Source organism: Gopherus evgoodei, chromosome 2, assembly GCF_007399415.2.
Source record: "Gopherus evgoodei ecotype Sinaloan lineage chromosome 2, rGopEvg1_v1.p, whole genome shotgun sequence".
In the NCBI taxonomy this organism is placed as follows: domain Eukaryota; kingdom Metazoa; phylum Chordata; order Testudines; family Testudinidae; genus Gopherus; species Gopherus evgoodei.
In genome coordinates this window covers 230220044-230238545 of record NC_044323.1, presented here as the reverse complement: position 1 = coordinate 230238545, position 18502 = coordinate 230220044, and the positions used below count along the sequence as shown (strand labels likewise).

Sequence of the window (18502 nt, the reverse complement as noted above, 5' to 3'; positions counted from 1 at the left end):
CCCCGCCCCTCCCTGTTCTGGCTCCTCTCCTTCCCCTCAGGGCTGGGCAGCAGCGCTGGGCTGAGGAGGCACCACAGTAACTGGCAGGGGTAGGGGCAGCGAAGGAGGTGGCGGCTCGGGGTGCTGCAGCGCCCCCTCTCGGCACTCCCCAGCCCCATCCTGGGCAGCCGCGAATGGCTCTTCACTCGCGAGTCCCTTTGTGTGAAACACACTCGGAGCCGCGACTCTGGAAGCGGCGCACACGGTGTCCCTCTCCTCCTCCTGGCGAGCAGCACGGGGCAGCCATTCCGGGGCCAGCCCAGCAGAGCGCCTTCGCCTCGCCCCCCTGCCTCACGGGTGTGCACTAGCTTCCCCGCTTCCCCACTCCTCAAGGTGGAGAAACGAACCCCCTCCCCCCAACACTCACACACTGATAGAGATTTAAAAAAAAAAGAAAGGAGAGAGGAGGGGTGGGGGAAGGAAACAACTCAGAGACTCCAATAGAGAGCGAAATCTACACCCAGAGCTAGCGACCAGTGCATGTGTGTGCAGGGAAAACAATACTCCAAGTTACCTGCCCTGCTCTAGGAGAAGAAGGAGGGTTTGCTGCTGTTCTCTTGCAAACATCTGCAGACTGGTGCTTTTTTGGAAGTTTTTTTTTTCTTTCTTTCTTTACAAACCACCAACGGATGTGAGGCAAGGAAGGTGTTTCTTTTTCTCCTAAACTCAGGCACCTCTTGCTGATTCTTCTGAACCTGCCTGGGTTTTTGTAGTTGTTGTTGTTTGTTTTTGTTTTGCACGAACGTTAACCAAAAAAAAGAAAGAAAAGAGAAAAGGAGTTTGCTTGATGTTTTAGTGAAATGGACGTAAGATTTTATTCACCACCTCCACCACCACAGCCTGCAGCCACTCCTGATACCCCTTGTCTGGGACCTTCTCCCTGCCTGGACCCCTACTACTGCAACAAGGTGACTTGTGTTTTGTTTTATTTGAGGTGCTTTATGTGTGGTGTTGTTTTGTTACGCGTGAATGGGAGCAAGATCTTGGCAGGCTGCATACTGAGTTAACCTCTCAAGGAAAGGCAACCACACCAAAGCCATTCTTGCGGAGTGGGAGTTGTTTGCGGGGGGTGGTTTGGTAGTAAAAATTTATATTTTAGGCAAATTCTGGGTGTTTTCCAAACACCCCGATGGTACAGGAAAGTGAGAGCGTTTTCTCTGATTCCTGGCTTCTTGCTGGGAATCTACCCGTGTGTGTATCTATTTCTCTCTCTCTCGTGGAATGACTAAAATAAAATCCCAGAATAATCTGGAGGAGGACGGGGTGTATTGGGAGGTGGGGAAGGAGAGAATTTTTCATAACGCCTCCCCCAAACTGGAAGTCTAATTAGCTATTCTGTACATTTTTTCTGAGAAACAGCGTGGAAAAAGGATGTCCATGTGGGATATTTAAATGAACAGGTAACTCCGTCTTCTATCCGCCACCCCCAAACAAACAAACTAAAGATTTGTTTTCCCAAAATCAAAAGATAATGGAAAGCTCTGTGTGAACCCTACAGTTCATGTGTCAAGGCTCACGAAAAGCCTATACTTAGCAATTTGTGATGACGGGGCCACGCTTTTTATTTTGTGTACAGAATTAAATGGGTGGTGACAAGTTTGTTCTGAACAGAACATCGATTTTGTTCTGGCTGTGCAACTGCGTTATTAATTCCTCTGTAACTTGATTAGATCACTGTAAATAGGGTTATGTCTCTAAAGAAAGAAGTTTACTACAAGAGCCCGGAAGAAGGAGGAAATGCAAAGCAGGCTAGTGTTATTTACAAAAGACCCAAGCACTGGGTTTTCTTATACTCGTTTTGCTGCTCTGATCCCGGATCACTTCGCGATCCGTTTGCCCACGAACAAGAGAGGAGGGATATTTTCATTATTACTGTCTCAATGGCGTGAGCCAGCTGGTATTTTATACATGATCTGCACTTTCTTTTCTGTTGTGGAATGGGCTTTGCCCATGAATAAAGCGCTAGCCATAGGAAATAATCAGGAAGTGCAAGCTGCCCAAAGCACTTCTTGAGCACACCCGCGCCAGGGGAGAAAGCTGGGAACAAGCACTTATAGGAAGATGTGTTTAAACCTGTGTGTGTTAGGCTTTTGTTTAAAATCTGGCTTGGAAGGCTGCTGTTGCAGACTGTAGCAGATGTTTTTGCAGTGCAAACTCTGCTGCTGTTAGTGTACATACTCAGCAAAGAGACTTGCTTGCTGCTTGGGGTTCTGTGCCTGCTTATTGCCACCCAGCCTTTGCAACACACGCGGAGAAGGGGGAGATGCCCAGTGCAAAGGAGCAGTACTCCCAGTTTAACTCGTTTGAAAACACTATTGTGTTTTCTGCTTGTCCATTGTCATGGTGGGTTCACAAATCACAATACACGTCATAAAGATATTTAGGGCTGTCCCCTTCACTTCTGGCAACTGCGTAGATTCAGTGATAAAAATAAACTATAAAGTCAAATATAACCTGTTTAGAAGCAGTGTGTGCAGCATTATGATGAAGCCCCCCTCAGTGTTCAGGAAAGGTTTCCAGCATGATCTAACTTACCATTTGCAACATAAAGGACCAAATTCATCCTTGGTGTAACTTTCTTATAGTCAGTGGAGTTAGAGAATTCAGGGTTAAATCAGGCCCCTTTTGACTGATGCCGAAGGAAGTTTCAAAAAAGATCCCAGAGGAACGTTTTTTAGCAGTCTTTAAGTAACTGCTTTTTTTAGTGTCCACGCAGGCTGCCCTAGACATCAGGAGAAGTTTGGGAGAAGAGTAAACTTTGTGGGGTGGATGGGATGGGGTGGGGTGGGGTGGGGGACAGCTGCGTTCAAGAGAATATATGTGGTACACTTTAAGTGTTCATAGCAATCATTACGGTACTGCTTTTGGTCTGACTTGCCATATACAGTATTTTCTATCTTTTATTGTAAATTATAACCTTAAAGTTCTGGAAAGTAAAGAAGAATGGTGTAGAATTAATGACATATGCACCAGAGTGTCTGAAGACCCATTTGGCAATGAAACTGGACAAACGTTATTAAACCTATCAGTGTTTTAAAGCTTCAAAAAGAAGGTAATGACTTGAATACACATTTCACTCGTCATTCTTGAGAAAGTGGGCCAGATTTAATTTAAAAGTTAAATGCTTTGGAAAATCAGGAATTACTTTAATATATTAAATCATTTTCCAATTAAGGGCTTTAAATCATTTTTGGTTGGTTTCACTGCAGATCGAATAAATTAATTTAGAAAGTCGTTTTCAGAATTTTTTTTTTTTACTAGCTGGTTGAAGCTTCTTTTAAGTCATGCCATGTATGAAGGAGCAAACTGTTCTTTTTAAATGCAAATGAGGCACTCATTCTGTAGAGAAGTTGTAACTCTTCTATTTAACTTAGCCTGGACTGATAATGGAATTAAAAAATGCACAGTCATAAGACATAATTTTTATGCTTGGAGATGACTTACTAGAATATTTCATATAAGATAGCTTCTACAGCATGAACATGTCTGTATCAAACATCTTTGCCACTGATCATTGATTATATTAAATGGACTGAATAGGCTTGCTAGGCCCTTGAGAGGCATGCATTTACTGAACATACCATTTTCCACCTCTTCCCTCAGTTCCTCTACCCAGCATGATTAACATTGCTGTGAAAACTTATCTGCCTTGCTCTAAACACTTAGTTGCTTTAAAAATATTCAGCCATCACTCATTTTCATTAATGTGTTTTCAGTGGCTTGGAGGAGGTTCCTAGAACTTATTTTCAGAAAGCTTGGTGGGCTATATGCAGATGATATCTAAAAGCAAAGGGTATCATTTGCTGGAGTATGATGGATCCATGTTCCAGAGTAGAATGATGGTCTAGTTTTGTTTGATGCTGTTTACCTTGGGCTAAATCTTGCAATCCTCATTCAGGACAGGATCCTGCTCTCTTAGAAATCATGGAAGTTTTGCTTGAATAATGATTGCAGGGTTTGGCCCCTTATCTGGATTTTTTTTAGGTTAAAAATTAAAGATTGTTTGATTAACTTTATTCTGTGACATATTTATTCTAATTAAATGGCTGCTAATTTAGATACATTGCCCAACTAGTCAGGGACTTTAAAGTTTTATAACTGATCTGTTAACACAAATTTTATTAATGATCAGATAATTGTTTTAAGCTTGAAATTATGCAGTCCACATATGCATATGTATTGTGGGTATCTATAGTCAGAATGAATCACTCTTGATAGCTTCTTAAAAGAAAATACAATAATGTAGATCATACAGTCCCATCTTTCTGCTCAGCTGCGTTTCAGGTGGCAGTCTTTGTTTCAAAAGACTGCTTAGATCTTTGTTTTATAAACTTAGGCATAAATGTTTAGAACATTATTTTAACATTCCTCCATTTACTGTAAATGCACATTATGCTTTGCATATCTTGCTATGCAGACTTTTACTTTTTTCTCTCACATAATCCATGGAAGGAGAAAAGTGAAAGAACAATGCAAACAATGTTGGTTATGGCAACTGTGTGAGGTATCTCTTATACAAACAGACAGAATGGATGGTATGCTGCTGTATATAGGTCAGCCTTTAAAATAACGGAGTGGACAGACAGATTTAGGCTTGAGGTAATACTATTCATCTCTTGAAACTTGAAGCATAACTGCATTTCAGACATTTATGGGCTAATAAGAACAGTTTATTCAATTGATGTCTGTTTTAAGTAACATCATAGCTCTTAACTGAATTTAATGTTACAAAAAGAAATCGTGTTTGCTAAGCACACTGCATGAATTCAGTAGTAAAATATTGTCTGGGTTTTGTACTATTTGAAGATGTCAGATCATCAGTTTAAATATACCTACGCAGCAATAATATTCCTTCTTCTTTCCTCATTGTACTGCCATCTCCAAAGTCTGTTTCCACAAGTATTATAAGAAGAGTTGAAACATTTTCATGTTTTATGTTTTCATGTGTTAAGTATCTGCTTACATAAGGATCAGTAATATGAGTATATTTTGACACTGCTTATGACAGGGATGCTGACGCCCGCCAACAGTGGGAGAGAAAATAATGGCCTTTACTGCTCCCAATGGTTAGCCTTGCAGAATTACGCACTGGATTCTAGTCTAGCTAGTTCAGAAATAAAGAAGCCTACAACTCATCCATTCTGGAGGCACAGGTAGTTGTTAATGCAATGGAAAAATATAGCCTGATTACAGAGAAATAATGTCGCTATTTTAAAAATAAGAGGAAACCCTCCTTTCCCTCCCCCCCCAAATCAAAGACTAAACAAAATGAAAAAGCTGTGTAACACTGAAAGTGAAAAAACTCGGGTAATATTTCGTAAACAGATAAGAGTTGTTAGTGACTTGATTTAAATGGACTGAAGTATTTCAGTATTTTAGAATATTTTACATTTTCAGGTCTAACTACAACATGGATATTCCTCTTTACAAAATGTCCCATGAGTGTACATAAGAACGGCCATACTGGGTCAGAACAACGGTCCATCTAGCCCAGTATCTGTCTACCGACAGTGGCCAATGCCAGGTGCCCCAGAGGGAGTAAAGCTAACAGGCAATGATCAAGTGATCACTCTCCTGCCATCCATCTCCACCTTCTGACACACAAAAGCTAGGGACACTATTCTTTACCCTTCCTGGCTAACAGCCGTTTATGGACTTAGCCACCATAAATTTATCCAGTTCCCTTTTAAACATTGTTATAGTCCCAGCCTTCACAACCTCCTCAGGTAAGGAGTTCCACAAGTTGACTGTGCGCTATGTGAAGAAGAACTTCCTTTTATTTGTTTTAAACCTGCTACCTATTAATTTCATTTGGTGACTCCTAGTTCTTGTATTATGGAAATAAGTAAATAACTTTTCCTTATCCACTTTCTCCACATCACTCATGATTTTATATACCTCTATCATATCCCCCCTTAGTCTCCTCTTCTCCAAGCTGAAGAGGCCTCGCCTCTTTAATCTTTCCTTGTATGGGACCCTCTCCAAACCCCTAATCATTTTAGTTGCCCTTAGTGTAACTTTCCAAAGTCTACCTTTTCTGGTGGCTCACTAGGCATACATTCTATTGCTGATATTCCTAAATGCTGGGATCTCAGAGAGCTCTGAAACTAGAATTGTGTATCAGTATTTTTGAGGGATTTTAGTGTGTCACATAACGGTGGATGATTAAATTAAATCTTTATGTTGAGTAGGGTGTGGTTTTTTCTTTCCCCTGAACAACTTTGGTCACTTAGTGCACAACAGTCATACTTGATATTTGTTGGTGCTTCTTGGAGAAAAGAATAAACTGTCATGTTAATGTTTTCATCTGTTGTTGATTTTTACAAGTTTTGAAGCCTTATAATGGGTTTCAGAGAAATGTCATATATTAAGAAGTTGAATGAACTTCTCTTAGATTAGACCCTAGTATATAGTCCCAGAGATATAAGCAAACCGCAAATATATCTGCTTAGATTCCAGTATTTCTGAAAATATGTGATCCCGATTTTCATAGAATATAGGAAATATTATATATATATATATATATATATATATATGGGCTTTTGAGAAAACTTTCCACTGATATATTTTAAAATCATAATATTCATTATCATTCTAGATTTTCTTATTTTGTAGAACATTTTTACATCTTTGAAAAGTAACATTTTATTGTTCCATTAGAAAATGGGTTTCAGCTTTGCAACACTGCCTTTAAAATAGCTGTTGTGAGGTCTATGGACAAAAAGCTAAACCAGTACACTGCTGGATATGCTAAATTAGGAGTTCACCATTTCATTCAAATTAAAACATAGCTAATGTCACTATTCACCATAAAGAGTCAGAGCTTGATCCTATGAGAAAAGTCCCATTGACTTCAGTGGAAGTTGAGGGAACTCAGCACTTTCATGCGGAGCTTGCACCATGCAGTTCCCAGAAGCCTGCAAAACTTTCCTGTTGTTTTTTTTAAATCAGGATTTTCCTTTACATAGTGTCACATGAAAATGGACAGTTTTTAGTTTTCCATTTTTATACTGTGCTCTTCAAACGAAGTGAATGTTGTACTCATGATAGGCAATAGACCAAAATTTCTGGAGGCTGAAATTCCAAATTGAGAGCAGACACGACAGAGAGTGGATAGTGGTAGCAAAATCTTTCCCCTGTGCTCTGGCAGTGTGACTCAATATTAACCACTTGTAGTGGTGACAGTATGGTCTCCAGGTCCATTCAATCCTTGGTCTGTGAAATTGACAATGGTGACAATTAGTGGCAGTTATGTTTATTTTTGTGAAGTGGACACATGTCCTGTGAACGCCTAGCATAGGCTGTAAACTCTAAAATGCTCAGTTTAAATCTGACCTAATCAATTTAAACATTTTGTTGGCATGGGTGCTGGTGTTATACAACCTATGAACCAATATTTTGTCCAAGGAGTAATTTCTCATTAAAAAGGGTGAGTTATAAACTACTCAAAAATGTGGTTTATGATGAAAGTGCCAACAGAGTGTTAATTATAGCAGCACTTACATAATACTTTAAGACATGGAATTCACATTAACCTGAATGAGATTTTCTTGGTCATAACACTTTCCGCTACAGCATTCAGTTTGAAAATGGCAACATGGTAATATACTATACTTAGATACTGATTGTGTAGCATCAGCAACAGCAGTAACAAAACTGCTTTCCATAATGGCCATTGCTAAGAAGCAAAATTCTTTTCAGCTTAGTTTGTTTCCCAGGATCAGCTTTCTTCAGTGTTTTTCTTTAAGCAATTTTACATTAGTAAGCCAAGAGTTTGACTGAAAGTAAGAGTTTAGATTTTGATTTTGAGTTAAATCTTCAAAATTAAATTGTTTATTACAAAGGTCATGATATTGTCATTTTTAATATGTATACTTGTGGTGTTCCCTCTCCTGTGATCTTTTATACAATATATTTTATTTTTAGTTTTTATGTTTTATATGGCTGTACTGATACATGTATCTAATCTTCCATTTGCAATACAAACATATATCAAAGCACTTTTCTTCAACTATTTTGTTAGTGTTTCTTGCTGGGCTGTCAGTAGATTTGAAATAGATCCTAATAGCATAGTTTCCTCCCAAGAAACATACTGCCTTCCAAGTCACAAAACACATGAACACAAAACACATGAGTTTCATGAACATCTGATTGTCTTAGCATTCATTCACATCCTTGACTGTTAGCTCATCATGCTATTTTTGATTGGTGGAGATTGTCTTTTTTTTCTAAAATACAGACTGGCTAAACACAGAAGTGGAGCTTCTTTGGTAGTGCTTTTGTCTCCTAATGTTATTGTAGATCTTTGTATGGTCTTAAAGGTTCCAGGGGAGCTACAGCTGCTCTTAAATTTGGTATAGTAAGGAAATCCATAATGGGGCCCAGTCCTATGCTCCTTGTTCAAGAAGAACTCCCACTGAAATCAGAATGTGATAACCTCTGCACAAGGAAGCTAATCAGAAGGAGGAATGTGATGGATACCACATGAAGTCGATGATCTGTCTGGACAATTATTACAGGAGACAGGAAAGGGTGTGTGTATGTATCTCTCTCTGTATATAAAATAAACTGATTATAGGTCATCTTTTTGGTTGGAATGTCATACAGGATTTGTGTCTGTATACAACAGAAAATATTTGTTCCCTATATATCATTATTATTTTGTAATATATATATAAAATATAGTGATCACATTTGTATCAACCTGAAATAGTAATAAATAATACAAAGACAGAAAATAATAGTAAAATGGGAAGATAACCTTTAAAAAAAGTATACTTTCTCATTTTGCAGATGCAGTTATTCACATTAGTCATAGAAACCTACAGATAGGAGAAGCTTAATATCAAAGCTAATGATTTATTTTATGTTAATGACTTTCTGCTAGGGCATAAAAGACTTCATAATGGACTCTCAGTGCTGTGTTCATTTGCTAAGGCTAATGGGATAATTTTTCCCAAAATTAAGCTTTTTGAAGTAAAGTATGCAGTTACTTTTTCAAGTTAACTCTTGAAAATATATTACAAAACTCATCTTTTAAGAACTGCTTGTAACATTAGTAGAAAATATATATATTAAATAAACAGGTTTCTTCATTAACAGTTTTACTGAATGGAGCAATGTTTCATTTATGTTTTATTTTATTTCTCAAGATTAATATTCATGAAGTGGAGTTGTTAATACTTTGATAGTTTGATCTTAGTCGAATCAGGTCTTTGAGGCATAGTTGTTTTAGTAGATTGTATGAATAGAACAGAAACCCTTTTTCTTAAGATTGCTAGCCAATGATTTGCAAAATGGTAGTAAAACTCTTAGTTTTGCATTGGGAAGGTTTTAAAATCATGTTTACAATTAGTTATAACCAACATATTTCAATAAGAGATAATTTGCCTACTAAAGTTCACATAATGTGCTAATCATGTCTAGTGGTTAATAAAGGCCTCCTATCTCACTCCCCTGATGGCTATAAAAGGCTATTATGTTCATGGCAGCAGTTCAGGTACAGCTGCTGTGTGTTAATAATGCATCATTGTCCCACTAATAAACACAGCAAAGGTCAGCACCCCCAACCACCTAAAACACCTAGTCTCTTTCCAAAATATTTATTAACACCTTAAAAGCATTTATATTCATTTCAGTTAGCCTGATATCAGTTAATGGCCCTCTAGAAACTTGTATGTTAAAGGTTTTGCAACCTAAGCTGGGTTGTGGAAAGATTAATAGATATTCATGTTAATCTTTCCTTATAAACATTTTTTTTCCATTTCAGCAATCTGTGGTTGCTTTAATTTAGGATTAGTATTTCTATGGTCACCTTTACAGTTAACTTGATGTGTTGCTTATTATGCCAGTTTTCCCTCAGTTAGCTTAAGATTGTACTCTGAAGAGAAGCATTTTTTCAGCAGCTAGGACCTCTTAAAGAAAACATAATGAAGTGTGAAAAATGGTGTGTGTAATATATAAGTACGTACACTCCCTTCTCCCACTTACTTTCTTTAGAGTTCATATATATGTTATGTTAGCAACCTATTTATTTCTTATATTTCCCTTTTGGCATTAAATGCAGTATTCATAAAGAGCTTAAAATTTATTTTCTGCAGACAAAGAACATGTTCACATGGAATTTCCATTTTGCCAAGGAAACATGCAAATCAATAGACCAGCACTTATCTGCATTAAAATTAGGTATACTGTAATTTATGGGCACAGTGCTATTGTATTTCTTTTGCATAGCCTCAGATATTCTTTAAGGTAACCCTGGCTATGTCTTCCCAGAGAGAAGCATAAGTGTAAACTGAACAAAATCTCATTTTCTCATCTTGTACTGTTGTCTTTTGGTTTCTGTTACGCATTTTGAAAACCTTATATTTTTTTCCTATATGATTTGCAGACAAATGTTCAAAAGGCAGAGAAATTTAACTACATATTTGTCATCAAGAGAAATGAAAAAAAGCCCAACTAGCTGAAGGGTTTCTATTTTGTGTAGCACAGTCTACAATGGTACATTTGTCATGCTTTAAATATATAATACACACAATAAAATATGTGCTGGCGCAGTTGTGATATATCTAGTGTCTGGCTCCTCTGCTATTGTTTGTAGTCTTTACGGTTGTCATATGTTGTTCTTTGCACATCATACCCTTACAGCAAAATTTGACACAATTTCTAGCTTTCAGTCCGGCACCATTTTCATTGCACAATATACATGAGTTTGACAGGGTGTGCTGAGGACAACTCTGGCAAGCAATTGATATTTTGAAGTGGCAAGCGTTTGAGCAGCTGCCTGCTTGTGAAAAACGAATGATAAGATATACTGTATTGTTGGTTTCAGGCAAAGCATTAAGGTTTAAGCTATGTAAAAATGTACACATTATTCGTTAGTGGTGAAGCAAGCCTTTTATGTTTTTTAGAGCTTAGCTCTCTGGCTGATGTGAACTAGAATGACATTGGTTTAATGGTCACTAAATGAATAGGAGTACTTTGAATTTGAACTCCTGCCAATTTTGCACCAACAAAGAGACTGACAAAAGAAAGATTTATGTGAAATGCAAAGCACAAGCAATTTTTTTGGGGGTGGAGGGGAGGGTGAGTAGAAAAACCCAACAGAAATATTAACACAGCCTTGTAATGATACTAAAATTGTTAAAACACATCCTTTTTACATGGCTTATGAGCTACAAATCTAAGCTGTTTAATCAAATGTTCTTTAAAACCTGTTGTATACCCATAGTCTTTTAGAATATATTCATATGGAATTTACAGTGTGTTTTTCTAAATACCACACTGTGCCCTGAAGGCCTGTTGGCAGAACATCAGAGTTGTCCACTGCTGGAGTTCCCAAGTCTCTCTCTATCTAGTAGTGGGAAATTGTAGTTTAATCAGTTATGGCACTTTCAGTGTGTAACATTCATTAGTAAGGCAATTTGTCATGACTGTTAATAGTCAGGATGCATCTGCTCTCTCTTCAGTTAGAGGGCATGATAAGTAAAAAGGTGAATATTTCAGTATCTGATATTAACTTGTTTCAGAATTGTAGTCCAAGGTTAGTTGCTCAAAACACACACAGCAGCAGATTAACAAGCACAGTATATTATTTTTTACTGTGCCCTGCTTTTATAGATTTATGACTTTAAAGTATAGTAATGAGGTATACATTCTTTGATTAGGTATTAAACAGTAACTAAGTTATAGGCGTGACATCTTCACTGTTCATTTGAAAAGATTCTAGGTGCATAATATTTTCTAGAGAGACTCACAAATGAAAATGTAGGTATATGCAGTAGTTCTGAAATACTAATAATAGGGTTCACATAAACTGTGAATGTTTAATGTGTTATTTTAACTGGAACATATTGGTAACTGAACATTGACTTCCCAACTTTAATTTCTGACCAGACACCTTAAAATGTTAAAAAGGTTAGCTGTTAGTGCATGGCATACAGATCAAAATGTCCTCTTTTCCCCAATAAACTGCCCTGTAATCATTCTAAATGTAAAAGGTTAAATTGTTTCCTACAATCAAAAAGGTCAGTTTTTTTCACATATCTGATAACTTTGTATTACATAATATCATAGCTTAGCGTACAAAAGCTTTTTGACATATTTTTATTTTTAATGAAAACCCCCAAAATGTTGAACATAATGATTTCTTTAGAAATTCAACCCAATCTTGGTAAAATCCATTCTTGCTAGTAACAAAAGCTGTTACTGTTTAAGTTCCTGTTCAGCAGTTAGTTGGTACGCCTCACTGAATGTTGTCAAAAAGGCTTTTCTCTTGATTGACAACCTTGTAGGAATGTGAATGGAGATTTTAACTGCATATCATGTGTGCATATCAGAGTGAGTGGATTCACTGACTCTGCTTAGCTCCATATCTCTACAGGTCAGCCATGCCCAAAATACTTTTTTTTTAAATAAACAATTGATATATTTTCCAAAGAAGGGGGGGAAATGTGTGTGGAAATGAGAAGTGAATTACAAAGCAAAATACTTCTGTGGTTGTAAAACTTTTTCAGCTGAAAAAAATGTGTTCAATCATTTTTTAGAATGTTTTAACAAAAATTAAGATGTATTTTGATTATGTAAATTCATTTCAATTATAAGTTGGTCAAAGACTGCCAGAACATATTTTTCTTCAAGCATTTGTGAAGAGAAGTATGTTTATCTTTCAACTTTTTATTTTTCTGAAGAGTACTTTGAACAAAATTAGTTAAAAAAAATAAAGCCAGTGGAAAAATTGACTGCGCTGGACGGCTCTTCAGTAACTTGCACCTTTACATAAGACATGAGGAAACTGTGGTTTTTTTGTCCATGTGAATAGTGACGGGTTCTTATACATATTGAGTCTGGTCCAGTCTTTATTTGGGCAAAACTCTCACTGATTTCATGGGGAGATTTGCCTGAGTAAGAACTGTAGGAACACATCACTTAGTGATCTGATTGCAAAATGGTATTTTCCCATTGATTTCAATGGGAGGATTGGGCCTTAAATGCTGAATTTCTTTCTTTTTTTTTTAAGTAAACAATGTGGTGTTGTAAGATGACATTGAGAAATACACTTAAAACATTTTCCATAGTGAAACAAGAGCTCAGCTAAAAATAGAGAAGCCAAAAGTTCATTATGACAAACAGGAATGTTTCAGCTATCGTGTTGTGATATCTTAAACCTGATTCTCATTTTCATTTTAAACCAAAACCTACCAATAAAACACCACCAATTGTATTTTTAAATAAGCTGTTTTAAATTATGAACACTGAAAGAAACAAAGTGGCAAGGTGGCTTTAGGGAGCTTTAAGTGGAAATCAGGTACTGCGCACAATAGTTTGTACAGACCCTTTATGTGGCTTCACTGCTCCAAGAAGAATCCCAGGAAAGAATTGTGACTCAGTCAACAGTTCCCATCCTAGTTCCTCTGTGCTCTGAGAATGAAAGTACTACCTTATTTATGTCTCCTTACTTCCTTGTGTAGGGCCATATCACATTTGAACACGTTGGCTATGTGTGATTGTATGCAATGTGGGGATGAAGGGTATAAACAATTAATAGATTTGAAAGGCCTGAAAGGGACCTTTAGATCATCTAGTCTGATCTCCTGTACAACAGGCCATGGAACATCATCCAGTTACTCTTATTTTAAGCCTAAACTTGTGGAACCTTGATTCTGTGTTCTTGTGCATCCATTCTGTGCACCAAATGAGCCAGGGATCTTGTGGGAAGAACAGGATGTGATTGTGTAATTAAAACTGTATTAATAGTGCATGAGCACAAGGGGGCAGAATTAAGGTTGTCAGGCAAGTTAAATCTGGCATTTCCTGACTTTTGAGTATTTGATTTCTCAATCTAAACAACTTTCTTTTAATGTGGCTTTTTGTTATGTGATTGAGGGTATGTCTACATTGCAGTGTAAACTCAAGGTTTAAACTCAGGTTCAAGCCTAACACCCTTTCTGTCTACATGCAAATCATGCTAACCCAGCTCTTGGACCCAGGGGCCCAGGACACCAGGAGGGTGGAAGGTCTGAGCCTGAGTCAAACTGGGACCCAGGGTTCAAACCCTATTGCTTTGCAGTGTAGATGGAGCCCCATTGGACTTGTGCTCTGGGAGTCTGCTGAATGTATTTAATAGTCCCGTGGGCCAACTTTCTTTGTCCTCTGGACAATCAAGTTTTCCCACATTGTACCATGAACAAAGGGTTAGAGCAGCCACATTTTGGGAGGACTCTAGGAAGTCTGGGATATGGGTGATTGGACTCAGGCTCACAAGATGCAGTGTAGATGCTGGAGCCTTAGGCTGGGACCCAGCTTTCAACCATTCCTAATGTGGAGTCACAAATGAGTGTAGACACTCAAGCCCTAGGTTAACAAACCCAGGGTCTGCTAACTTTGAGTTCTACTAACCCTGAGCTTACATTGCAGTGTAGAAATACTCTGAAGATGACATAATTCATTCCATCCATTCCCATCATGGATCATCAACAGGGTTTGATCCGTGAACCTCTTTGATATTGCAGCTCAGACTGCCACTACTTTAGCTATGGGGCTAACTGTATTAGCTGCTAGCTCAAGTAGGGGATGAGCTACTGGTGCCATGTTTTGGGTCCCAGAAAGTGATTAGGTGAGTTTGCACCAACTCTTCATCATTCCTTTCCACTACAGATGCTCTTGCAGCTCCCATTGTAGAGTCTGTTGCTGCTTTGATTGTGCAAGGGCCCAACTCAAGGATATTTATGTTTAGCTATTGTTTTGGCATGTTGCCAAAATTTTCCTGCGGAATGCAAGTACAAGACAGGAAAAAGTGATTTTTCTCAGTAAAACCTCAACAGAATTTCATAAGAAAAGGCACTTCTCTACCTCTGTAGTATATAAAGTGATTGCCATTGTTTTAAAAAAATGTATAGTGTTCACTTAAATATACTGGTTTGCTAAATTTTCTGGGGCTCTAAGGAGGTTTTTGTATGTAACAGTGAGAGCTCAGAGAAGAAAAATGTACTTTTGAAGTGAGAAATGTAGGTATTACTCAGTTGACTGTGTTTCATTTTTAAAGATGCCATTACTGTAATGAACTTTATCAGGCAAAGAACATTGCAGAAAAAGTTTTAAAGCAGTCCCTGCTTGTGTTATTCTAGTTAAGCCTGTGTCCATGTAATTCACTATTTTCAGGAACTGAAAATGCATGTATCACTGTTTATTCTTGAATGAAACAAGACATGGAGCACCTGATGAAACAAGGCATGATTTCACTCTGGAAGCATATACTTCCTTTTGTTTTTTGATTTTTTTTAATAATGTATTTGTCTGTGGACTCATGCACAGCAGGAAGAGAGACACAACATCCTGATATAGTTTAAATAGGCAGCAGATTTCTTAATTCAGCTCCAGTAAAACTGTCCAGGAATAGCAGGTTCAGTGCAACCTGGAGCAGGGCTACTCTTAGTCCTCTGCCCAACAAAGAATTAACTGGTGTTCCAGCACTATTTCTGAATCTCGCCCTTCACCCTTTCCTTATGTTAAGGTTGTGGATTCTAGCAAAAGGAGTCGAGCCCCATGCTGAACCAGACGAGGAGCCTACCCACAGGGGATAACCCTCCCTTATTCCTGCTCTCATGCTTGGGTTCACCCAGGAGCTGTACATTCCCTTAACCAGGTACTGCTCTGTACCCATGCCAAATTTCAACATTAACACACTACAGCCCCTGCTTACTGGACATTCAGGATACTGAGAGGAAGGTGAAAAATCCATGCCAATTCAGTGAAGGGTGGGTGGAAGGAGGAAATGCCTTCCCGCCCTCAAAAGGCTCTGTGAACTCAGCATGTTCAGAAACACAGTTCTACACTAATCTTATTGGTTGCAGTGGGAATAGCAATCCTGGGGAGCCCAATGACTGCACCTGAAAGGGGTTGTGGCTTATGTGACTTCCCACTATGTGACAGCAAATCAACTCTCTTTCCTTCAAGCTAGCCTGTTGTCATGATGTTGGCAGTGCATAGCCTGCACATGTGCAGCACTCTTCCCTTCTCTCCAGGTCACACAAGCATGCAGGGGGCAAAGTCAGGGATGAGGGACTACCCCCTAAGAGGGCACTGGAGTTATCTTTGCCTACTAGCTTGGAGAAAACATGATGCTGAGGGTGCACATTTTCAAGATATACAGTAGAATAGAAATGATAAGCTGAGTACACACATCTCTGTATATTTCTTTAATTCTAAAATATTTTCTCCTGCTTTTTTAAAAATATGAAAATTTGACAGTTAATTAAAAAAGTGGGCATGGGATCCTTTGCTATCTTGACTTTTGAAAGTCAGATATTCATCATAAGAAATTATCGCTCCACCTGTAATTTTTAAGGTACATGTCCGTGTTAACTTTGTAGTGACTCAGTTCTTGAGACTGATTCAGAACAATGTAGCTCCAAAGGAGACATAATGCCCTACTGGGCCAATGTTCCAGTCCAGAAAAGTAGCCAAGTTCAGATTTACATGATAGCACAGCTATTGATGTCAGTCAGGTCGAGTTATTTTAAAAGTTTCATAAATGCACATGTACAGAAGTCATTATGGAACATCAAAGGAGCTATCAGAGAATCCTTTTGTGACAGTTCCATTTCTGAGGTCATCCACAGAGATGATGGAAAAGTGACCTCCAAAAGTAAGATCATGGAGGAAGATTAATCCCCAAGCCACCCTAGCAGTGTGCGTGTGTGTGTGTATGTGTGTGTTGGGTTTTGGAGAGTGATCCTTTAACACAAAAGCAGTTGAGGAGGAGAAGGCCTTCAGTCACACTGCTTGGACTGTTTATGCAGAGATATCCCCAGCTCTAAGGTGACAGTCCCTTCACCCCCTAGTTTTCTGCCCCTGAGGCTAGGTGACATCTCTCCCTCAACTATATTATTTCAACCGTACTCCGTAGTCCAATACATCATGTTCGCGAGCACCTCAAAGGGAGGAAGATCAATTAAGAATTCAGAATTATGGAGCACAGGCAGCCGAGAGCTCATTTACATGGGTTCTCCTTCCACTTTGCCAGTCCACAACTTCCTATTACAGTGGCTTAATTTTTGTTGTTGTTGCCGCCTTCTCTGCCTGTATAATAGATCAGTGTGCTGCAGGCCCATTATCTGACTGTAGGAATAAGAAGATAGCAAATATATTCTGCTGGATTGAGTTTTGTGGGGGACTGTCGAGGCCATTGTCCATTGATGGCACCTTACCCTTTTTGGACATGTCAGGAGAATGACACAAGATGTTCCAGCAAATGCCATTCTCCAAGTGGGTTGTAACATCCAGAATAAAATTCCACCGAGGGTTGGAGGCACCTCAGAGGCAGACTCCCTATTACCTCGATTCCTCAAGTCTATTCCAATGCTGGACTCTTTGGCCGTCAAGCCCTTGTGACTGCATTGGAATGGACCAAATGTCGAAAAATCACTACAGCCAACTGTTCGGCGAAGCATTGAAGAAGACGACCCTAAGGAAATTAAACACAAAGTGGAAATGTTTGAAATACTGTTAAAAAGCCTCTTTAAACCCACAAAAGCAAGAAAAGTCAGAATTAAGGCTGGAATTCCATCATTAACTTGAAACTTTCTAGTTACTGCAGCACATGTTGTATGAAGGATTATCCATTCTTTGGCAAGTCGTGCAGTATCTAAACACTTTTGGGTGGGCTAAGAATGAAGTTTCAGCTTAACTCTGAATTTTCTTGATTTTATGGGTTTAATTTTTAGATTATAACAACATTTCATGCAATCAATTTTTATGCAATTCATTTGTAAGAGAAGCCAATTTAATAGAAGTAATTGCTGTTATTTAGTAGAAGTCTGTCACAATAGATTTTAAAAGGTGAGCTCCATTATATTTTATATTTTCATGACAAAGCAATGTATGTTACAGATGAAGAATTATGGCAAAAATTGTTTAAATAATAATTCAACAAATCTCATATTTTCTTACCATTTTGTTCTTTACTCTAATAAGGTTTGGAACAATGACAGCAATTACACCTTCACAGTGCTTTATTATATGGGTTGAAATATACTTCTAAAACTCTTACTACATTTTACATACACCATTTGATGGCTGTCAGCAGCTCTTCTCAGTACATTTTCTGGTTCTTAGCATCTTGAGTTAAAATCCAATGCAGCACAAATATAAAGCTCCCCTCTCTTTGGTGTTGAATTTTTAATATGTTTCAGCATTCATAATAATAACCCTAAATTAATTCATTTTAGTACTGTACAGAATTAGACTTGAGTATTTTCCGAAGTAGGAATCTATATGTAAAGGACATTTCTTTTCTGTCTTAAAAAACCATGTGCAGTGTACAGCTTGTATCCTATACTATATGTAGCTGTATCTCTAAATTAGTTGGTATCACCTCCGTTATAAAACTCCCTTTCTTCCTGCGGTACTCGGAAATTGCCTTTCATACCCAGTGTAACCTATGAATCGCTCCTATGAATGAGTC

The 18502-nt window shown here is 38.1% G+C and overlaps 1 protein-coding gene across 2 annotated transcripts in view; it reads left to right on the top strand.

Annotated features, from left to right (window-relative positions):
- The first annotated feature begins 261 nt into the window (after positions 1 to 261).
- The window catches only part of TOX (thymocyte selection associated high mobility group box), a 275711-nt gene continuing 257470 nt past the window's right edge, over positions 262 to 18502 (top strand). For both annotated transcript variants that reach the window (XM_030553148.1, XM_030553147.1), the window contains exon 1: positions 262 to 947. In XM_030553148.1, the coding sequence (XP_030409008.1) occupies positions 840 to 947 (108 nt within the window). In that variant the 5' untranslated portion in view covers positions 262 to 839. The remainder of the gene's footprint in view (positions 948 to 18502) is intronic.